Raw genomic sequence first — 25,151 nt, 5'->3', positions numbered from 1 at the left:
TGCTTTAAATGAGAAGTGTGGGAATGTAAAAAAATAAATAAACATACCTACCTACCTACCAGTCCCCCCGCCAGCTCTAATCCCAAGAACTGAGTGACTACGTGACCAATGATCATTCAGTTCTCAGTCTTCGCTGAGCATAGAGTGTGACTTAGAGTCACCAGGCTCTCTTCTCTGCCCCTTCACTACTCATTGGAGCAACGGGTTATGGATGGAGCTGGAGCAGTTGGCTCAGGCTCCCAGCGGCGTGCTGAGAGACTGAGCCAGTTGCCTGCAAGTCATCTGCGTGGATCTAGACATTATTGCTGGGATCCCTTCAGAGTCTGGAGTGGGTAAGTGATGTTAGCCAACAGGGGGCTTAAGACCTCTGTCAACTGATTCTGGGTCACAGGCGAGCAAAAGCAAGTACACCTCTGTGACTCACATGAGAAGTATGGCCAAAAGAACTTTGTCCATGTTCCCTTTTAATAATAATAGTATAAAATTCCCCGTTAATGTTTTAAACAGATCTAAACCCAACATGAATAGCATTTAGTTAGCCAAAGCCCTGTGTACAATAAAGAACTATATTTTGTTCTCAGAATATACTGTTTTAATGCTTTTTCATCCTTTTTGCATCTCTGTGCTATTGTTATCCTCCAGCCTTTTTCAGCCACTTCCTGCCCACAGGCACTTGTTCTATTTGTGGCTACATATCATTGATCTGGTCCAGCATCCTGAGAGTGAAAAAAGTGGACCATGCCTGCACAATGTGTGCCAGCTTAGCAACCTGTACTTTCCACAAGGAAATCTTATGACAAGCTGACAATGCAGGAGACCATTTGAGGGACACTTGTCACCCAATAAGAATAGGCTGAACAAGGACCTTCATGGAGAGATTGTCAAGTTGCTTTCATAAAAGCTTCAGATTTGAAAAGTGTGACAACTGTTGCAATAGAATTTTTAAATTAAAGCTTATATGAGATCTGAATGACTGAATTTAGATCTGCTTTAACAAATCCCTTTTTGTGTTCTCTGAAATATACACACCACTGCCTCAGTCCTCTAGGCAGCTATAACATAGACTTTTTTACTATAATTGTTTTAGTAAAAAAAAAACTCTAAATGGAAAAAACAAAAAAAACAAAAGTTTTTAGATAAAAGGCTCAATGATAACAGCGGGTAAAATAAGTATTGAACACGTTCCCATTTTTACAGGTAAATATACTCATAGTTCATAAATTAAGTAATGTGTAATAAAATGGAATGTCGCAGTGAAAAAGTATTGAACACGTTAACTGAAATTTATTTAATACTTCGTACAAAATTATTTATTAGTAATGACAGCTTCAAAACGCCTCCTGTATTGAGAAACTAGTCACATGCATTGCTCAGGTGTGACTTTGGCCCATCCTTCCACACAAACAGTCTTCAAATCTTGAAGGTTCTGTGGGCCTCTTCTATGAACTCTGATCTTTAGTTTTTTTCCATAGATTTTCAATTGGATTCAAGTCAGGTGACTGACGGGCCATTCTAGCAGCTTTATTTTCTTTCTTTGAAACCAATTGAGAGTTTTCTTGGCTTAGTGCTGGGGATCAATGTCTTGCTGAATGCACACCCTTATTTCATCTTCATCACCCTGGTAGGTGGCAGCAGATTTTTATCAAGAATATCTTGGTACATTTTTCCATTCATCCTTCCTTCAACGATATGAAGTTTTCCAGTACCGTATGCTGAAAAACAGCCCCACATCACGATGTTCCCACCTTCAAACTTCACTGTTGGTATGGTGTTTTTGGGGTGATGTGCAGTGCTTTTTGACCTCCAAACATGGTGTGTAGTATGGCATCCAAAGAGTTCCATTTTGGTCTCATCTGACCAGACTTTATTCACCCAGTATTTCACAGGCTTGTCTAAATGTTGTGTCAAACTTCAAATGGGCGTCAGCATGTTTTTTGTTCAGCAATGGAGTGATGAGCGTGCATACAGGCCATGGCAGTTGAGTGCATTACTTATGTTTTTATATAACTGTACCTGCTAATTCCAGGTCTTACTGAAGCTCTCCACAAGTGGTCCTTGACTCTTGGACTCTTTCACTCAGAAATCTTGCGAGGAGCACCTGGTCATTTCTGGTTCATAGTAAAATAGCTTTCTAATTACTAAAAGATTTCCATTGGTGTCTTGGCTTTCCATGCCTTTTTTCACCTCCCTTTCTTTAGGTGTTCAATACTTCTTCCCTATGTCATTCCATTTTATTATATATAACTTAATTTCTGAACTTATTTGTTGTTATTTTTTGGTATGTACAGATTGTATGGGTTGTTGCCGACATGTGGGGAAAATTTCATCTCAATAGAGCTGACATGAAGGGAGGTGCAAAAAGCAATGGAAAGCCAAGACACCAGCTAAAATCTATCAGTAATTAGAAAACAATTTTGCCCCTTATCAGTGCAAATTAAAATCAGCTGGTTCAGTCTGAACGGGTGGCCTATAAAAGGGTGTCTCATTACCATGGTGTGATACAAGAAATATCTTATGACGGGTAAATACAAAGAGCTCTCTCAAAACATACTGATATCATTGGTTACAAAAACTTCAGAATATTCCAGTGAGCACTGTTGGGGCCATAATCTGGAAGTGGAAGCAACATAATTTCACCATAAACTGGCCCCAACCAGGTGCTCCTCGCAAGATTTATGACAGACTAGTGTAAAGAATTATCAGAAGAGTTGTCCAAGAGCCAACAACCCCTTGTAGAGAACTTCAGAAAGACCTGGAATTAGCAGGTACAATTGTTTCAAAGAAGTGATGTACTTAACCGCCATGGCCTGTTTGCATGCTTACCACGCAAGACTTCATTGCTGAACAAAAAGCATGTTGAAGCTCGTTAAAAGTATGCTGCACAACATTTAGACAAGCCTGTGAAATACTGGGAGAATATATTCTGGCCAGATGAGACCAAAATTGGCACTGTACATCACCCCAAAAGCACCTCCATACCAACAGTGAAGTTTGGAGGTGGGAATATCATGGTGTGGGGCTGCTTTTCAGCATACGTTACTAGCAAACTTCATATCACTGAAGGAAGGGTGAATGGAAAAATGTACCAAGACATTCTTGATAAAAATCTGCTGCGATCTACTGGGATGATGAAGATAAAACGAGGGCGGACCCTTCAGCAAGACAATGATCCCAAACACAAAGCCAGGGAAACTGTCAGTTGGTTTCAAAGAAAGAAAATAAAGCTGCTAGAATGGCCCAACCAATCACCTGACTTGAATACAATAGAAAATCTCTGGGAAAAAATACAGATCAGAGTTAATAGAAGAGGCCCACAGAACCTTCAAGATGTAAAGACTGTGTGAACGAATGGGCCAAAATCATACCTGAGCAATGCATGCGGCTAGTTTCTCCATACAAGAACCATCTTGAAGCTGTCATTACCAACAAATACATTTGTTGATAATTTCCCTGTGTTATTTTGTTTTATTATACATAACTTCATTTCTGAACGTATTTGTTTTGGTTTCTTTGTATTTATGGATTGCATGGGTTGTGATCAACATGTGGTGAACATTTCATGTCAATAGCATCTTTGGAAATTTATTTACCTAGAAAAATGGAAACGTGTTGAATACTTATTTTACCCGCTGTATATACACTAAAGCCCCCCATAGACGATTTAAATCTCGGCCAGTTCAGCAGGGAGATTCGAACCATGTATGGGCAAGCTGAAGATACCCAAATTGATTGATCGATCAACTTGGGTACAGCCAGCCTGTCAGATTTTACATGCGATCATTGCTAGTGACTGTTATAACCACTAGCAATAATCACTATGTTCTCCCCAAGGGAACAATTCCCCTTTCAACGCTGTCTGCACCTGTCATTGCAAAGACATTTTCTCCATCGAGGGCATGCCTGAAGGACCAATAAACAAGTAAAAATGTACTTAATGAAAAAACAACCCGGAGCTGGCCTTTAGCTTGATTTTGATGACAGGTCAAAAGTATTTAAGATTTAAGACCCCCAGTATACCACCTTCACATGTGATATCTTTAGTTTTTGTAAACATAACACTTTTACACATTTATAATACTTATTACATAAAATATGTTGTACTATAGGAAAACCTCAACTAGTCTTGGTCTTTGGATTTATGCCCCATACACACTATCAGATTTTCTGCTGATTTTTTCCTTCAGATTTATAAAAAAACATGTAGTGCAAGGGCCTGCCTGATTGCACACACATTGAAACTCCTAAGGTTTGACCTCATATTATATGGTTTTGGTAAATCTGAAGGAAAAATTCTGCAGAAAAACTGATAGTGTGTGGGGCTGATAGTGTGTAATGTTTCTTAGCTAAAATCAGTTGTACAGTATGTTTTGTAACATTTTCTTGTGTGCTCTGTGCAGCAACGACTGCATGCTTCGTTGTGTAAATGTGGATGAAGTAAAACACACTGTTCCTGTCTGTTGCCCAAGGGTGTCTTTCTACACATTAACAACAGAAGTCAATGAGTGGATGTCAGAAGCATGAATAACCTAAAGAACACCCTGAGGAGGAGGCTTGTCTATCACGTTGGCTGGCCATACACGGAAAATATTTCATGCAAAGATTCAACACAGATTCCTTATCTATGCATTATTGGTATAACTAAGTAACCAAACAAAAGTAACATATTTTGTGGTTATTTAACAATACGGCCATTGATCAGTGTTTATGATCACTTTAAAAATTAGCAGATATCTTTCAGATGGTCATTTTGCTGTACTTTAAATGGCCACTTGGGCTGATTATGTATTGAATATGGCCATCTGAAAAGGAAGGCTTCCTAATAAGCTGGAATATCATTCAAGACCTATATTTCACCTTTTGATCAATCACTAGTTATTCTTTCTGCACCAAAAATGTTACAATTGTCATTCATTTTATCTAATCTGGACGGAATGTATCAGACTCCTTATAATCATAAACCAAGATTTTCAAACTTGCATTTGTAAGAAAGAAAGAGGGGAGTACAATGTCAGCAAGGATCATGGCAGGTTCCTAGGCTCTAATGACCTGCTTGGTGAAGAGCAGAAATCTCCTTCTCTGTTATTTTCAGGGTCATATCTGTCCATTTATAGCCATCTAAAAAGCAGCATTATAATGACTGAAGCTATCTCTTAAAGCAGAACCTTAGCAAAAAATACAAAATTTGCAAGCAGTAAGGTTTTTTGTTATTGAAGAAGAGACATGATTGGGTTGATTTACCAAAGGCAAATAGGCACTTTGCAATGGAATTTTCTCTTAAAAAGTGCCACTAAACCCACAACACAAAACACGATCACTAAATTATGTATTACATGCTGTTCATGCTCACTCAGTCACTATGAGATTCCTCTTCTGTATTCTGCAAAAAATCTGGTTGATCCTGTAGCTCTCTATCTCCATCTTCTGCCCATGTCCCCAATTCAACTAGGGCAGCTGTAGTGGCAACTTTGTACATGCTCAGTTTTCAGTGAGATTCTATGCTGAGCATTTCCTCCCCCTCACATCTGAGCAGCCCATGTGACTATATACATCCCACTCCCTTCCTCCTCCTCCATGCTCACTAACCAGCTAAACACAACTGGGGTGGGATATTACATGTAGATTAATGGTGGCTTCACCTCCCTCTATTCTAAGACACAGGCTAAAGGGGTGTGACACAGCCTGTGACTGGCAGAAATCTGCACACGTCATGTTAATTCTACAAAATATTAAAGATTTAATTTCAAATATACAGTATCTCACAAAAGTGAGTACACCCCTCCCGTTTTTGTAAATATTTTATTAAATGGTTTGACAACACTGAAGAAATGACACTTTGCTACAATGTAAAGTAGTGAGTGTACAGCTTGTATAACAGTGTAAATTTGCTGTCCCCTCAAAATAACTCACACAGCCATTATTGCCAAAACAGCTGGCAACAAAAGCAAGTACACCCCTAAGTGAAAATGTCCAAATTGGGCCCAATTAGCCATTTTCCCTCCCCGGTGTCATGTGACTCGTTAGTGCGAGGTGTGAATGGGGAGCAGGTGTCTTCAATTTGGTGTTATTGCTCCAGTGGCAACTTGTGAAGCTCTGGTGAACTCCATGCCCAAGACAGTTAAGGCAGTGCTGGAAAATAATAGCGGCCACACAAAATATTGACACTTTGGGCCCAATTTGGACATTTCCACTTGTGTACTCACTTTTGTTACACAAGCTGTACACTCACTACTTTACATTATAGCAAAGTGTCATTTCTTCAGTGTTGTCACATGAAAAGATAACGCAACACACAGCCATTAATGTCTAAACCGCTGGCAACAAAAGTGATTACTTTATATCTGAAAAGATATAATAAAATATTTACAAAAATGTGAGGGGTGTACTCACTTCTGTGAGATACTGTATATTTGTATACCAATACAGCTTTTTGCCTTTAATAAATCAGCCCATTGTCTGTTCTGCATTAAGAGTTTCTCACCTTCCTGCTTACAAACTACTTTACAGTGTACACTGTACAATTACAGCATCTGCCAGGATGAATTAACTCCAGTGTACGTGTGCAGGAAATACATCATCTCAGCCTGGCCAATTAAGATCTCTGAAAGTCATGAACCTGGAAGAAGACTGAGTGAAGATGTCAGCGCTGACATCACCGGAGTGGAGGTCAGCATGTCCAGACTTTTGTTCTGTTTTAAAACATTTGTTGCCAATAATTGATTTTATAAAAAGAATGAACTTTCAAGAAACCTACTTTAGCACTGGTGCTGTGAGCCATGGGGGTGGGGGGGGGGGGGGGTGCACACACACAATCCAGTGTAGCTGTGCATAGTAACCAATCAGCTTCTAACTGCAGCTTGTTAAGCTTTTACCACTTACGGAATGGCCACCGGTATCCTCTTCTTCAGTGAGTGGTCTGGTTTCAGATAAAAGTGGTCTCTGTGGTGAATGGTGAATTTGCCACGAGATCACTTTTAATCGGCGGTGGGAGAGGCCCCCTCCCGCCATGCTCCGGTGCCCTCCACCTCTTACCGGAGACATCGGCAGTGGCGGAGGCCATTGGATCTGCACCCTTGCTGGGTATGGAGATGAGTGAGGGGAAGATGGCCCCTACCCGTCTCCAATAACAATATTGGAGAATAACAATGGAGGGCGGAAACGACATCAAAACGTTTTTTTTTTTTTTATCGCATTTTAGTGTAAATATGAAATCTGAGGTCTTTTTGACCCCAGATCTCATATTTAAGAGGTCCTGTCATGCTTCTTTTCTATTACAAGGGATGTTTACATTCCTTGTAATAGGAATAAAAGTGACACTTTTTTTTTTTTATATATTTTTTATTGAAAGGCTTGCATGATACAAAAAAACCAGTCAGTCGGATAACAATCACAGATAGTCACGTATCGACTTGTAGTCTCCAACATTTTTTTTTAAACTGTGTAAAATAAATTAAATAAAAAGGTAAAATAAATATGAAAATGCCTATGGAGATTTTTAAGGGTAAAAGTTTGTCACCATGGTCTAACTTTACTGTTGTCTTATTTTTTAATTCAAAAAAGTGTATTTTTTCCCCAAAAAAGTGTGCTTGTAAGACCGCTGTGCAAATACGGTGCGACAGAAAGTATTGCAACCACCGCCATTTTATTCTCTAGGGTGTCAGAAAAAAAAAATATGTTTTTAACTTGTAAACAACAAATCTCAAAAAGAGAGTGGTTAAAAATAAAATCTAGAAGCCGATTGGTTACTATGCAGAGCTGCACCGGAATCTGTGTGCATCAATTTTAGTAAATCTCCCCCATATGATCTTAAATTGCAATATTGCTTAATAGCCAATGTGATCTTATGTCGTTTTAGCACTTTTTTGGAGATATTGGAGTTTGATGATTCAGGGCCATATAGGATTTCTTTCTATGACATTATACAGGAAGTAAAATAATGTAGTAACACAGCACTTTTGATAGGTGTTTTAAATGCAAATAAATCAACATTCATTTGATCTTATGACATTTCTCTCATACGATTCTGAAAAATCACCTACAATTGCCATTTACACAGCACATGCTGGCATGCTGTCATACAAAGAATACTAAAAAGATATTAAAACTAACCTACCCCATGCTTCAGCGTCCCGGAGTCTGGAAGAAAATTGAAAATCTGCATTACAGGTGGAAAGATAAGAAAGCGCTGTGTACAGAAAGCACAGTGTTCCTGATCTGGGTGTTTTCAGTGATTGTAAAGGAATAAGGGGCGGTCACATACCTGTACCTGCTGCTCTCTCCCGCTGTCAGGTAACGAGTGCATTCTGACAGGCTTATTTATCATGTAGCCTGTAACACAAGCCTATGACATACTGTGACTACGAAAGCTGGAAAGGGCACCCAGGGAAATATCACTGAGGCTGAAAACAAATTTAACACTGATGCATTCGAAAAAAAAAAAAAAAAAAGACATCTGCGCCCTACACATATGTTTTCTAAACTAATAACCATCACTTTGTTAGTGCACTGAAAAGCTGAATGTGGGCTAATGCACTTCAAATGTAAAATTCCACTGATAAAGTAATAACAAATTGCTTTTTGATACAGTTACACATTAAGCTTATTTTGCAGGAAGGCCTTTTTTCATTACTATGGAATTTTGACCAGCTCCCATACAGAGCAACATAAAAATTAAATAAGAAATGAGAACAGGCTGGTTAAAGCGGTAGTAAACCCTCCGAAAGAAAAACGATTTTTAACAATATTATAAAATAACTATTCATTTAGATTCAAAGGGGAACCAGGAGTAAGCATAAAAATAGTTATTACTGTAAATGTTATATTTATCGGAAACGCTGCTTCTTCATAATAGCTGGCGCCATCTCAACAGTGGTCTTTCGCATCTGAATTATTATTTATTTCCGCCCGCAGTACATTTTCGTCTCCGTAATCCCACACATGTGCAGGAATATCATTGCTCCATCTGTGTCTCTCAACCCTGTGACGTTGCGAGGATCCTCTTGGGGAAGAATTAGGAGGAAGCATCGCAAGATGTCAGGGCTGATGTCGACAACAGGAAATGACGCAGCCCCGACATACACACAGCATTTTTCTAGCAAGGTCTCGGCTTGCTGGAAAGGTAGAAGATGCAGCGCATGCGCGGGCAATGTCATCACAAACTAGTATAGCGAAAACTCGCAAAGGTATGCAGGTAAAGACAAAATTATACATGGCAAATAATTGTAAGCACTGCAATTGCTAATATAATAGAAAGTCCTAAGAATGGGTATATAACAGCTTTAACTACCTGTTCCACAAAAGTCAATTATTAGATCAACTTTTATCAAATAGATACTCTGGAAAACTTGTCGATCAGTGGCTGAAGCTGCTGAACAGTGTATTCAGACAGCAGAACATCTGTCATAAAACAATGTCCTGGTGAGTGGGGGGTTGCTCCATCCACCTCACTTGTTTGGATTAATGAATCTGCTTTGATAAAAAAATAAAAATACAAAATAAGGGACATCACTTACCTTTAGTGTGATGTAACCCTTGTGCTTCTGTATTATAGTTTCATAGTAATTTTATTCCTCTGATGACCACCGAACCTCGTACCCCCCACCACCATAATCTTCTGGTACATCGGGGGTTAATACTTACCCTTTCCACCCTGCTACTCCATTCATAAATGGAGTAGCTGGGCACAAAGGGTGGGCATAGTTGAGCAATCTTGTGTCCCTGTCACAGCTCCTAAGTTCTATTAACCCACACCAGAAGAGTATGGCAATGGGAGTTGGGGGGGGGGGGCATCAGAGGAGGAAGATTACTATTGAATTAGAAGACAGAAAAGACAGAAGCACAAGGGACACGTCACACCAAGAGTAACTAACGTCCCTTGTATTTATTTTGTAAATTTAGGCTTTAAAGCTGAACTTCTGGAAAAGTAAAAGTCCTTCTTTCCAAGGGGCTGCAGCCTGCACTGCAAAAGGTTAACTGCTTGTTTAGGTCTAGGAGACTGGGTAAAGCAGTTTTGCTTACCTTATTCTCTCTGCAGTGCTAAACCAGTCCCCACAGCCTTTTCTCCCCTGCACCCCAGAGGTCAGATGCTCCTGATGTCATAAAAGCCGATACAGGGATCATAGCCCTGCCCTGAACATGGGGACACCAAGGGACAGTTCACTATGGGAGCACAGTGGATCACTGTTTGCCATGGGAGTGGAGGACCAGGTAAGTTACAGTAAAAGTTTACAGTGCCTTGACATAAACAAGCAGTTAACCCTTGTAGTGCAAGAGATTTGGGCTTTAAAGAGACATTCTAGTAAAATAAAAAACAAAACAAAAAAAAAAAACCTTATGTTACAATGCCTTGAAAAAGTATTCCTCATTTTGACATGTTACGACCAAAATGGTAAATTAATTTTATTGTGATTTTATGTTATAGACCAACACAAAGTGGCACATAATTGTGAAGTAGAAGGAAAATGATAAATGTTTTTAAAACTTTTTTTACAAATAAATATGTGAAAAGCGTGACGTGCATTTGTATTCAGCCCCCCTGAGTCAATACTTTGCAGAATAACCTTTCGCTGCAATTACAGCTCCAAGTCTTTTTAGGTATGTCTCTACCAGCTTTGCACATCTAGAGAGAGAGATTTTTGCCAATTCTTCTTTACAAAATAGCTCAAGCTCTGTCAGGTTGGATGGAGAACATCTGTGAACAGCAATTTTTGAATCTTGCCAAGTCTTCTCAATTGGATTTAGGTCTGGACTTTGGGCCATTCTAACACATGAATATGCTTTGATCTAAACCATTCCATTGTAGCTCTGGCTGTATGTTTAGAGTTGTTGTCCTGCTGGAAGGTGAACCTCTGTCCCAGTCTCAAGTCACTGATTTTCTTATAAGATTGCCATGTATTTGGCTCCATTGATCTGCCCATCAACTCTGACCAGCTTCCCTGTCCCTGATAAAGAAAAGCATCCCCACCACATGATGCTACCACCACCATGTTTTACAGTGGGGATGGTGTGTTCAGATTGATGTGCAGTGTTAGTTTTCCATCAACACATAACGTTTTGCTTTTGGGCCAAAAAATGTTGGTCTCATCTGACCAAAGCACCTTCTTCCACACCTGTCCCCCACATGGCTTCTCAAAAACTGCAAACAGGATTTCTTATGGCTTTCTTCTGGCCACTCTTCCATAAAGGCCAGATTTGTGGAGTGCACTACTAATAGTTGTCCTGTGGACAGATTCTCCCACCTAAGCTGTGGATCTCTGCAACTCCTCCAGAGTCACCATGGGCCTCTTGGCTGCTTCTCTGATTAATTCTCTCCCTGCCTGTCAGTTCAGGTGGACGGCCATGTCTAGGTAGGTTTGCAGTTGTGCCATACTCTTTCCATTTTTGGTGCACACTACACTTTTCAGATATTTATTTTAAAAAAAATGTGGAAAACCATTTATCATTTTCCTTCCACTTCACAATTATGTGCCACTTCGTGTTGGTCTATCACATAAAATACATTTACTTTTTTTGGTTGTTAACATGACAAAATATGGAAAATGTCAAGGGGTATGAATACTTTTTCAAGGCACTATATATATGCTATCTTGTGTTTTTTATATTTGCAGTGCTTGTGTTTGCAGTGGCCTCTATGATGTATCTACCTAGCCAAAGTCAGCTTACAGTATACAGAGTTAAAGCATGCTTACTGTAAATATGACTCTTACCATATATTTATAGAAGAGACATGTCTGATATGATTATGTGCCTTGACTTCTGTCCCCTTTCTCAGCAGCCACTGAACTTCTACTGTCAGCTTGATTTTATATTTCTACTCATACACACAGGATGACCAGATTGTAGGTAACTATGGATAACAATTAACATCCTAATTCTACTCTCTCCGTGTCAACAATCGTAAATCTGAATAAGGGTGGGTAGAAACCATTAAGTAATGGCATATTTTGTTTTAATCAGGTTTTCTGCAGCAGAGAAGCAGTAAGGAGGGTGTTCCAGGATCACAAACAGATGTGTCCAGGATCACCAGATTACATTGAAAAGGGACATGGGGTGGATTAGTACAGTATAGCAATGTCTGTATTAACTGCTTCAGCCCCGAAAGATTTTACCCCCTTTCCTGACCAGAGCACTTTTTGTGATTCGGCACTGCGATGGTTTAACTGACAATTGCACGGTCGTGCGACATTGCAACCAACCAAAATTTACATTCTTTTTTCCCCCACAAATAGAGCTTTCTTTTGGTGGTATTTGATCACCTCTCCATTTTTTATTTTTTGTGCTATAAACAAAAAAAGAGCGACAATTTTGAAGAAAAAAAAATATATATATATTTTTTACTTTTAGCTATAATAAATATCCGCCAAAAAGCCAAAAATATATAAAAAAAAATTATTTTCCTCAGTTTAGGCCGATATGTATTCTTCTACATATTTTTGGTAAAAAAAATAAAAAATAAATCGCAATAAGCTTATATTGATTGGTTTGCACAAAAGTTATAGCGTCTACAAAATAGGGGATAATTTTATGGCATTTTTATTATTATTATTTATTAGTAATGGCGGTGCTCTGTGATTTTTATCAGAACTGCAACATTATGGCGGACACATTGGACAATTCTGACACATTTTTGGGACCATTGGCATTTATACAGCAATCAGTGCTATAAAAATGAATTGATTACTGTAAAAATGTCACTGTCAGGGAAGGGGTTAACACTAGGGGGCGATCAAGGGGTTAATTGTGTTCCCTTGTGTGTGTTCTAACTGCAGGTGGGAGGGGACTGTGTAGGGGAGATGACAGATCGCTGTTCATACTCTGTATGAACAGATGATCTGTCTCTTCTCCCCACAGAGAACCGGAGACTCTGTTTACACACACAGATCCTGCTTCTCCGTGTATCAGCAGCGATCGCAGGAGCCCGGTGGTGATCGTGACCGCCAGGTCCTCGTATCGCCCGGAGGCACCCGCTGCTCACCCTTAGTGGCCACAGGGCGAAGTGACATTACATAATGTCTCTTCGCCCAGCTGTGCCATTCTGCCGCAGTACAACTTCGGCAGCTGGTGGGCAAGTGGTTAAAAAACAGCAGAAGTCACCAGCTCTCCAGAAGTGCTGTTTTTTTACTTTTATGTTTTTTAAAAGAACACTGAGGGGTGCTGGAAAACTTCTTTCATTTCTACCTGGATTCTGCACAGCACCGTCCTTTGTGATCATTTTAAGCACCCATTGGACACACTTGTTGTAATGAGTGAAGCTCACACACAAACTCATATGTATGAAAAATAAACTGCTCAGTAGGTAGACTATACTCCTTGTATTCATATCAAATTATAATTTGCAATTTTGACTGAATGGTACATTTAGGGCCAGTTCACATCCCATGCAATGTAGTGTTTTTTTTCTGCATCAAAAACAAATGGAAAGTATGTTACATGGGTTCCAATGGCGTAGTTCACACGAGTGCAGTCAGTTCCCGTGCATTTTAGTTCCAAAAAAAAAAGGAAGTACAACATGCTGCTTTTTTCCTGCCCAGAACTGTACCGGAACATATCAAAAAAGCATAAAAAATGCTGATATAAGATGAAGCATAGAAGGCTGTAGCTGGACACGGAAAAGCTCCATCAACAGTGGATGTACCCAATAACGCCTTCTCTTGTAGGCATGCAGTTTCAGCAGTGCAATGGCCATAACCACGAACAAGCCTGCCAGTGCAGACATCTTCTCTAAACAGCAGCACCCAGCACACAGAGGACACTTACAAGGGATAAACAGGAAGTGATCTGACAGGAAAAGTGACCCAGAAGCATTGGCTTGATAAAAATAAAGCTTTTGCAATTGAAATTACTCATAAAACGCATTAAAAAAGAGCATGCAAAAATACGTATGTGCCATTGCTTCAGTGAGTGTGCTGTTACTGCACACATTTGCGGGAGTAACATCATCACAGCTCCGCCCAATCACAGCGTTGTAGCCGCGATACCCAGAAGTGACCCCCCGGGAGTGATGCCGCCAGCCAGTGCTGTGTACGAGCTACGATCTCAGGTGAGTATTTCATAATGATCTAGTATACTATGCATACTAGCTCATTATGCTAGCTCATTAAGACCTTCTGCTCTCTAGCTCCCTCATCACCTCCTCCCATACTTGCCTCCAGGACTTTTCCAAAGCCTCTCCAATCCTATGGAATGCCCTACCCCAATCTGTCCGCCTATCTCCTACTTTATTAGCTTTTAGACGATCCCTGAAAACACTTCTCTTCAGAGAAGCCTACCCTACCCACACCTAACTGTATTTTTATTTTCTCCATCAGCTCACCCCCCCCCCCCCCCCACAGTTAATACCTTTTGTTTCAACTTGATCCTCCCTTCTAGATTGTAAGCTCTAACGAGCAGGGCCCTCTGATCCCTCCTGTATTGATTTGTATTGTAAGTGTACTGTCTGCCCTCATATTGTAAAGTGCTGCGCAAACTGTTGGCGCTATATAAATCCTGAATAATAATTATGCCTTTGCCTTGCAGGTATTTTTTTTTTGTTTTCTTTTTAAAGTGAGTTTACACCCACTTTAATTTATTTGTCAGCGGGCAAACTTACAAAATATGCCGGGGGCAAATAATTATTTTCCCCTCTGTATTCTGGGGTAACACACTGTATTTCCCCTGCTGTATTCTGGGCAAACTTACAAAATATGCCGGGGGCAAATAATTATTTTCCCTGCTGTATTCTGGGGTAACACGCATATTAAGTAATTTGTTAATTTTTTCTAACTGTAAATACTTAAGTCTAAACCCCATGCAATGTAAAGAATGACTAGAATTCCATCAGTAGGTGGCTTGTAGGTAACCCTGGAGGAGTGTGCGCCTGTGAGCTAGAGTTCAGGTTTGCAGAGGTTGTAGGAAAGACTTCATCTTTTGCAACAAAAGATTTTAGTAAAAGCTCCTTCTAAACGCCTATGAAATCTAGTATTATTCTAAAGCTTTGTATATCACATAGTCATACGTTTCCAACAGTAAATGGTAAATCGTAAGTCCTATGATAAAACATCGCTGTTATACTGCAGTGATACTCAGTACCAGTATGCAGTACAATATTTTTCTGATTATTATTATGTGTGACACAAAGCAGTCATTAAAATACAGCACACGGTCCTCATTATGCTTGCACGTTTGCTAAGCACAGGGCATACATTGCATTTAGGATACAGCTCCTGTCATGTGGCAGGGAAGGGGTTATTCTCAGCAGCAATTCCTGGCTTTCTCCCCTGATACTCTTATGATAATTAAGGAGGGTCAGAGTCCTCATGAATCTCACATGCTACTCTAATTGCGCATATAAATGGCAGTTTTAAGAGTATATGTGCGCCAATAAAAACACATCACACTTGGAATAAACCTTAATTATTCCTGCTTTGCTTTACAATCTCATTAAAACGCAGCATTCCCCTTCAATATCTCATACCTGCACGCCCACAAGTCTCCACTCTGCCCAGGCACTCTTTATGGGCTCCAGTCCGACATTTGGAGCACAGATATCCCTGGAAGAAAGTTCCTCTGTGAAAGAAATAAACAAGGTTAAAGCGGACCTAGAATAAGACAATCCTTCAAATAGTGAGAGATAGGTACTTAGAATAAGCATAGTGTTCACAGGCCACAGCGCCGTGCGTCAGCAACGCATGCCAGTGGAGGAGAGACCAAGGGCTTTGTGACATAATTGCAATATTGGGCTTACTATACAGTTACCTGTGCAATTAGCTTCTGAATCAGTTTCCGGAGCATTTTCTAAGGATATGTTTACATTTTGATTTGGATATTACTCAGAATGACTTCAACCTAATGTTAAGTGTTAATGTATGCTAACCATTAAAGACTGCTACCATCCATACAACAAAATCCTCACTCGATACATCACCAAGGTCACAGATGTGACAATGAGCCCTGAGGGAATTTGATGGCATTAGAGGTAATCCTTCCATTTCTATATTCTGGGATATTATTGTCACTGGGACTATAGATTTTCTCTCTTTCTGGTCACTTCTCTAGACATGAAAATAGGGGTTTACTGGAGGAGAATCAGCCACTGATATCACACTTTAATGTCCATCAACATCAGAGTGATTGACTTCTTGAAGCTCTAAAACACTCAACAGGGCAAATCCCATTCATTTCAATGGCGCCTGTTCACATCTGAGCGTGCTGTCGCTGTAGCAAAATGCCTGTCACTCATAAAAGTACATGAGCTTCTTTTTTTGGAACATTGGGGTCCCATAAACTTCAATGTGAATTTCTTACATTCTAAGGCCTCATGTACACTGCTGCTCGGAAATGGACGTTTAGGAGCAGTTGGGCATTTTTAGCTGCCTCTGTTATCTTATCAGTACATGTACACAGGGTCGTTTCTAGGCAGTTGAGTTTAGAAGCATTTTTTGGAATGCAAAAAAAAAAGCGTTGAGGACCAATGTTCAGAGGCATTTGAAACACCAAATGCTGGTAACAGCTTGTAAGCACGTTTAGCAGCATTTCATTTACTGACCTTTTTCATTTTAACAAATATATATATATATATATATATATATTAGAAGGCCAGTATGGTGGCCTGAATTTATGGGAGGGGCCCGGAGGGTATTTATGCTTGTCCATGCTCTTTGTCTTTTCCAGTGCGCGATACTACACGTCACTGGGCCGGCTCTTCCCAGCTCACCTCGTGTTCATTCGTTTACATGTCTTGCAGCTTCTCCGTACGTGGTGTTCATCAGTGGTTCTCGCTCGCTGTTGCAGGTAGGGTTTGATCCTTTTCGTTCATACACAATGGGGGTTATTTACGAAAGGCAAATCAACTTTGCACTGCAAGTGCCCTTGGAAGTGCAGTCACTCTAAATCTAAGGGGTAGATCTGAAATAAGTGGAAGCTCTGATGATTTTATCATCCAATCATGTACAAGCTAAAATGCTGTTTATTTTCCTTGCATGTCCCCCTCGGATCTACAGCGACTTTACTTCCACGTGCAGTTCAAAGTGGATTTTTCTTTAGTAAATAACCCGCAATGTCACGATTCATTATGCTTCCTATCCTGCATCCTATTCATTCTTAGCTACCTTCGAGTTGTTGTTGGTCGTGTCCCGACATTATTCGGCATAGGTGTAGTAGATTTGTATGTTCCCTCAGCCTTGCTTGTCATCCCATGCCACAAACATACCTTTCATTCATAGATCCAAGTCTCCAAGCCACTGACGGTCGTTGTCTGATTTCACTCGATACAGGCTTTGTTGCTCATAGGATTCAAAGTCTACGGGGTTGCCACCTCATCCATTTGGAGATTAGCATGTATTGTTCGCACAGGTTCTGTGGCTGACTGAGATGATAATTAGACCCACCTGGTGCCTTGTCTGCACTTAATTAGCCTGGGGGGTTGGGTGGTTGGTATGGGTTCGGTTTAGAGTAAGGGGTTGCATACACTCTGCAACCAGTTCATATCGGATTCACTTCATACCAACCAATTCATCCAATTTCATTTACCCTACTACCAAGTCGTATCAGATACATGGCATACCTACCACAGTCCGATTCAAACCTAGTCATGTTAGTGGCACAACAGTTTGCATCAGACATATCCTGCACCGATTCATACCGCTCTCCCTCATACTCTACAAAAGATTCATTGTTATGTCATCTTACTCACCAATTTATATCACTTTCATACCACACGCATCACTCCAATTCGAGCCTAGGTGGCACAACGCTTTGCATCAGCCGCATCCCACACACTGGTTCGTACCATAGCCTATGATTCATTATTCATATAATTTTCCAACCAATTCGGGTCACGTCGCCAGCTACATGCATCACAATCCAAAACTAACCTAGTTGCATTGGCGGCACAACGGTTTGCATCACGAGTATCATGCACACCAATTCATAACAGTCCCTATCATAAAATCTATGATTATCGTTACATATGCCATTTCACAGTTTGTTCCTACACGTACAATTTCTGCTATTCTTTTCTTTTTGCCTATCAGTAGGTTACCTTTATTGCAAATGCTGCAAAAATACGCATCTTGCAATCGTTACCAAACACCCGTCTCAGCATAAACTCCTTGTGATGGCTGCAAATACAAGCATCTCAGCAGCTGCCCATTTTGAAATCGCTGCAAACGTGAATCTCAGCCTAAACTTGCAATTGCTGAAAGTACACGAATCTCAGCATTACCCATTTGCAATCGCTTCAAATACACACATCTCAGCATTTACCCAATTGCAATCTCTGCAAAAAAGCATCTCAGCGTACACTCCTTGCTATCGCTGCAAGCACACTCAGTGGCACTCACACTGCCACACTTAATTTTAGTGGCACTTAATCGGCCACTTGTCTCCAGTGGCGTTCATAAGAGCCACTCATTATTTTCCATCTGTCTTTCTCCCTCAGTCAGGCGAGTTCAGGTTCAATCCTGTACCAGGTTGGACGTATTTCCCCTGAAAAAACGCAATGATTGCATCTTCACCAGGGCCAGTCGCATACAAGAGGGACAAACAAATAAGAAATAAAAAAGAAAAGAAAGGAGTAAGGACTCTTGTTGCACTTATGTCACCACTACTGCAGTTGTTCCCGGTCAACCAAATTCAATCCTAACCAGTACCTCACTACTAGAGCGTCAGTCAGATGCATAGTTCACGGGTTTCTCTATCACATCATTCTGCATCATCCTTTCACTATACCATTGCTTCACATACATCATTGGACGTGCTCTCCAGGTGTTCGTTTCCGTCACATGACACTGTTTTTTTGAAGGGCGATCCTTCACCTCACAGGCAAGGTCTCTTAAAGTGAATGTAAACCCGTACAAACCACTTTGACCTACAGGTAAGCCTAGATTATGGCTTATCTGTAGGTTCAAGAAATATCTCCTAAACCGTGAATTTAGTAAAAGACAGTGACAGCTGTCTATGGCGCATGCGCTTTAGACAGCGGCACGCAGGCGCACTATCGCTGTTAGTGGCCGCTCCCGTGTGCATGCGCGGGAGTGATGTCATCGTTGCTCCGGAGCAGCGACACCCGGAAGAAGATGGATGCTCCGGACTACAGGGGACAGCGGTGACATCGCTGGCTCCTGTGTCAGGTAAGTGACACATAATGGGCTACTATGCAATGCATAGTAGCCCGTTATGCTTTACCTTTGCAGGGAGACAAAAAGGAAGTAAACCCATCAGGGTTTACTTCCTCTTTAACAGTAGGCATGCTGGCAGTGCAAGTGTTAGCAGGCCAAGCATACTTCACCCACTACAGACCGCAACATTCCTACGTAGGCCGAAACAGATCTCAATTTCATGCACCAGTATGCCCTGGGGTTCTGGTCTTCAGGTTTGTGCTCGCCACAAATAGGCACCCGAGCTATCGGTTATCTGGCCAGTCACCTCTTGGCCCATGTTGGCTGCCTCGCACTCTGTTAAAAATTTTCACTCTACACAGTTCTGCCACAACAGAACACTGCCAGCTCCTGATGCCATAATCCAAAGCTCAGTCGGAAGCTGTCAGCCACCGCGTTTGCCCTGACCTTCGGGATGGTCAGAGACGTCCTTTTGTTCAGCCTTCACCAGTAGGAGGGAGGAGCTGGACTTATACCTTCATACAGTGTTACATCTTGCTTACAAATATGGTGCTCTTGCCTTCTACAACTATCATTGGTCATTCTCAGCTTAAGCAGTGGCAAAACTCAACAGTTCCAGATCAGTACTGACTGGAACGTCACAACTGTTTTATTGCCACTTTGCTGGTCTTTGTTCCCCACTCTGTGAGATTTGCCAATCTTCCACCCACACAAAAAATTGGTGCTCCAATGATGCCCTTTCATCTTGTCTGTGCCTCATTTCTCACATATCCCTTGTCTGAAATCCCTGACCCCTTCCGAGGAATTTTCTCTCAAATACGCATCAGTCGACCTGGACACCCAGGCCATCGTTGAGATAGGCACCGGTGCCTGGCTATCCAAAGCAGATATCGCAGACACATTCAAACTCCTGCCTATTGAGCCATCCCTCTGGTGGTGGCACGGCATAAAGCAGGATTCCTACTATTTTTTTTTTTTTCCACCAAGGTGACATTTGGGTCTAAAGGCAGCCCGTGGCACTATAGTGTTTTCGCCCAGTCCCTCAACAGGGTTATCCATTATCTCTAAAGTTTTCTGCTCATCAAACGGCTGGACATACCCCCGGTAGATCTAGACAAACTAACAGTGGTCTTCAGCAATCTCAGTGTGCCTATAGCCGAATATAAAATGGAAGGCCGGCACACTCTATCACCTTCTTGGGCATTGTCCTGGATACGAATGCTATGCAGGCTAGCCTGCCTTCTGACAAATTAGCCCATGTTAGGTCAGTAATTCACGATTTTACCCAGTTGTAGGGGTGTACTAAAAGACAGCTGCAGTCCTTGACATGGATGCTCAATTTCTTTATGAGAATTATTCCTCAGGGGCGCTCGTTCATCTCACAGCTCTTGGTCTTTCTTGTCCGAGTGCAGCACCCCGACCAAGTCCTCAGACTAAACCCAGTAGTAATAGTGGACTTGGCTGCATGGGACGAGTCCCTCACCAACTGGAACTGCATATTGGTGTTTATTCCCTAAGTATCAGCTCAGTCGCCACCGGTTGTCACAGATGTTGCAGCCTCCACAGGCTTTGCTGCAATTTTTGGCCATCACTGGTTTGCCAGACCCTAGCCCCCAGAAATCTGCCTGATTCCTGGTTTTGCTCGGTCTTTGTCATTGTTCAAGTTATAGCCCATCGTGGCAGTGGCCCAAGGCTGGGGCCACACGTGGACAGGTCAGACAGTGCTCTTCACTACAGATGTCCAGGCTACAGCCGACATTATTAATAAGGCTAGATCCAAGTCGCTCCCTGTCATGTCCTTCCTGTGCAGGCTGGTGCAATCATCACTACACCAGCATTTAACATTTACAGTGAGCATATCCCTGGCAAGTGCAATGCCGCAGCAGATGTACTGTCCCACCTCCAATTTTTGGCTCATTCTTCCATCATCCACTCCTATCCCACCTTGGTCTCAACTAACAATTGATTGTAGTCACACCTTGCCAGCGCTACCCGGCTTGTCTACCACTCACTGTCTATCAACACTCTAAAGGCTTGTCACATGGCCTGGAACGCCTACTGTTGGTTCCTAGCCGCTTGTCCCAATACCACAGCAGACGGCATCACTCACGTCCTAGCCTTTATATCGTATTGCCACACACAGCTGGCTCTCGCTCATTACACTATCAGTCTGTAGCTAGCCGGTGTTCAGCACTTGCTGTTCTTACAGGATCCCGGAAAGCCATCTGTTCCTGACCCACACAGTGAAAGCACTCCTGCATGGTGTTCAGTAGCAGCAGCCTGCAACCAACGGCAAATGCTTACCTATCCCGAGCCCTGTCTTAGGGGCATGTCCGAAATCCTCTCATATTCCCCCTTTGGGCTCTTGCCCAGCCTAGTCATCCAGACGGTCATCTACCTGGCTTTCTATGACTTCCTACGGCTTAGTGAGTTCACCTCTGGCAGTACTAGTAGTCAGATACTGTACCGACACCTCCAGACTCGCTTCCCAAACCATTATGTTCTTCATCTTACGGTTTCCTGGTGCCCAGTTACGATCCTAGACCATCTGCTCTCTCTACCTACCCAACCAGTGAACCTCCAGCTTCTTACTGCCTTCTCGGTCAACCCCCTGAGTGGCAGTCAGTTTATTAAACATGTTAGGGTCCTTCTGTTCAACTTAGGCCTAGACCCGGGCGGTATTCTGGACATTCTTTCCTGGATCAGCGCAGCTTCAGCTGAATTCCAGCGTGGAGTACCAGACCATGTGATTTTGAAGCTAGGCAGATGAAAGTCCTACTGCTTCACCAGATATATTCCAAACCCTCAAGTGGAGATAACCCTAGCCTTCTCCAAGCTTGCTCAATAAGGTTAGAGCCAATAAGATATACCTCCCTACCTGCTTATCTTTGGCCCCTTTTCTTGGCTTACCTACCAGACGACCAAAAGCCACACCTAAGGTATATTTATTTATGTATGTATGTATATGTATGTAAATATATATTGTGGCAGCAGGCAGGTAAAGTCACCTGGTTGTATCCAGGATGGGAAATATGTGTGCCCTAGATTCAGGCTTTATGCAGACTTTTACAACTAGAAGGGAAGAGTTAATGAGCCCAGCTGAAGTAAGTGGGCTCATTAAGACCTCTACAAAAAACCCCAGCATGCTTAGGGAGATGCTCCATCCTGGAACCAGTTTTGTGTTGGTATAGACTGGGGAGTGTGACACCTGTTCTGTGCGGTGAGTTAACGCCTGTATGGCAAACCTCTACAACAGAGACAGGGACTGGTGCAGCACAAGGCTGCACTCAGTTGTTAGACAGGGAATCTAAGTGTGTAATTAGAGGTCAAGCTGACCAGGATTTATTTTCATGTTTTATTTTTGTTTGGCTGTTATATGTTTCACTGCATGTAGCATAAATAAACCGCATCTTTTGTTTTTTTTGCACCTACAACGCTGTCTGCTGTGCCTGATTTTGTGTTGTGAACCCATCCAGGGGGTCACACACACCCGCTGCCGAGCTAACCCCTCACAATATATATAATATATATATATATATATATATATATATATATATATATATATATATATATACACTTTTTTTTTTTAACGCTACGCTTTTTTCTACAAACGCTCAAAAACTCTCCAATAAAAACGCCTGAAAACTAGGCCACTCGGGTATAAATGCAGCTTAAATTCTTAATAAGCAACATATGTTTAGTGCTGTTAACTAACCATAAGAGTAGTGTGCAGCTATTCCCCCACTCAGTGGTCTCCATTTGCATTACTCCTGCGCTCCTAGTTCTCTAGGGATAAGTTATGTGGTTAATGCTTGTCAGCCCTGCACATCTCTCTGACAGCTAAATTCATCATATTTTTCTGCAGGCTTTTCTAGCTTTTGTGTAAATATCTTCTCTTTGCAACTAGAGCTCCATAAAATCTAGAAGTTTTAACAGAAACATTTTCCAACATAAAGCTGTAGCTTCCCTTAGGCCTGCTTGCTAAATAGCTTAAAAATAAGGTAAATCAACCCTCTCCCACACAAACTAATTTTAAACATCTTTTTTAAAGTGTTATTCCAGGCTATACATAACTAATGTTAAAAATGTCCCCTTTTCCCTGCTAACATCTGTTCAGTTTAACTTGCGTAACCTGCACTTGACAATGGCTGGCAATGCCTGGGAATGGTGGCGTTACCCATAGGCTTATCCATTCATTGTTGGCGCGCCCTCATCTCCCCCGAAGCCGCTGCTGACTGACACAGGGGAGCCAGATCACGTGACCAAACAGGAGCGGCCTGAAAATAGGTAGGTATACAGATCTTTCTTAAACAGGTCAGTTAGTATAGATGTTGGAAGGGGGTGGTGAGCATTTTTAAGACTAGTTAGGTATATTGTGGAATTACATTTCTAATGATGTAATGATAATTACACAATACTTGGTTTACAAAATCTGTGCAGGGAAAAAGCTATTTAAACTACTAACAGCAGAGGATGGACAGGTCATCTCAATTTATCTAGAACAGGGGTGTCAAACTGGTGGCCCTCCAGCTGTTGTAGAACTACAAGCCCCGTCATGCGTCTGCCTGTGGGAGTCGTGCTTGTAACTGTAAGCCTTGCAATACTTCATGGGACTTGTATTTCCGCAACAGCTGGAGGGCCGCCAGGTTGACACTTGTGATGTAGAACACAGATTCTAGTCTTTATTTTACTATGTGAGCCAATAAAGATGTGTAATATGTAAGATACAGAGTTGCCTGCTTTCCTACACATGGAGAGTATGTGAGCCACCAGGCGGCTCAGCTGACAACTGGGAACTCAAGAATGTAACCACAATTAGGCTTCATGTACACGGGACGTTTTTACAACCTCTCCTGAAGGATTTAACTTGACAGATAGTAACCCACATTTAAATTGTACGTTTTGCCACGTTTACATGCCATGTTTAGCTGCATATGTGTTTAGAAGTGTTACATTTTTTTAAATGTATTTATTTTCAAAATAGCCAAAAATGAAAAACGCATGTAAACAAAACGTGGCTAAATGCGAGTTACCGCATTTGGCATCTGAAACGTCGTAAACTTCGGAGCCTGAACTAATTTTTTTGCCTTCAAAGAAAAGTCTATAAATGCAACTTTCTAAAAACGACATTAAACTAACCTGTGTACATCTACACATACGATAACATTCAGGGGCAGTTGAAAAAAGCATCCAACTGCCTCTGAATGTCCGTTTACCAGCAGAAGTTGTACACAAGGCCTAAAGCTGATGGATCCACATGCCAGTCCTAAGAACTGTTGTATTTCCCCACAACTAAATCAGATTCAAACTTTCAAATTCCAACCCCTGTACAGGTATATGTGTTCTCAATAGAATTTGAGGTACAGCGTAAGAAACATACAGCTCTGCAGATTCAAATGCCCAACCTTATGGTAGGCCACGGCACTGGACCTTGAAGAGGAATGGAACTTTGAAAGTTGTCCAAAAATAAAAAAGGAAGGCAGAGGTCATCAGCACTTCTTTTTTATACTACCGAATCTCCATGGCTTGTTCTGCACCGTGTGTGGAAGTGGTCATCTTGGTAGAAACCGAAGCTTTGCTTCCTCGTCTTAGAGGCCCCCAGCAAGGACAATGATGAGTAGCACAGTAGTGTCATCACCAAATCTCACTAGCAGTCAGAGGGAGCATTATCCTAGATATGACATTGCAGATATACAACTTTCAGGCTGTAGGTACAGGAGTGCCTAGGCACACTCACATACCAGGAAGTACACTTATTTTTCAGGAGGCTTGCCAGAGATAAGTATTGTAACATACAGGGCTGCTTAGGAGGGTGAGAAGGACTTAGGGCCGGTTCACACTGCAGGCGAGGCGAGGCGACTCCGACTTGTCTCGCCGCGACCTGCCGCAACCTCAGCGGCAACTTGCAGATGACTTCTGTATAGAAGTCAATGCAAGTCGCCCCGAGGTCGACCAAAAGTAGTACAGGAACCTTTTTTCTGAGTCGGAGCGACTCGAGTCGCTCCTCTCAGAACGGTTCCATTGTACAGAACGGGGGCGACTTGCGAGAGCGAGGCGAGG

General features: G+C 41.7%; 1 protein-coding gene across 4 annotated transcripts in view; it reads right to left on the bottom strand.

Moving 5' to 3' along the window:
• Positions 1-25,151, bottom strand: part of VAV3 (vav guanine nucleotide exchange factor 3) — a 318,799-nt gene that overhangs the window by 80,727 nt on the left and 212,921 nt on the right. For all 4 annotated transcript variants that reach the window (XM_077452774.1, XM_077452773.1, XM_077452776.1 and 1 more), the window contains exons 17-18: positions 15,449-15,540; positions 8,111-8,133 (exon numbers count right to left, since the gene is read on the bottom strand). In XM_077452774.1, coding sequence (XP_077308900.1) covers positions 8,111-8,133; positions 15,449-15,540 — 115 coding nt within the window. The remainder of the gene's footprint in view (positions 1-8,110; positions 8,134-15,448; positions 15,541-25,151) is intronic.

Source organism: Lithobates pipiens, unplaced genomic scaffold (genome assembly GCF_037356315.1).
Source record: "Lithobates pipiens isolate NorthernLeopardFrog02 unplaced genomic scaffold, aLitPip1_a1.2 Scaffold_23, whole genome shotgun sequence".
In the NCBI taxonomy this organism is placed as follows: Eukaryota; Metazoa; Chordata; class Amphibia; order Anura; family Ranidae; genus Lithobates; species Lithobates pipiens.
This window is presented reverse-complemented; position numbering and strand designations above follow the sequence as displayed.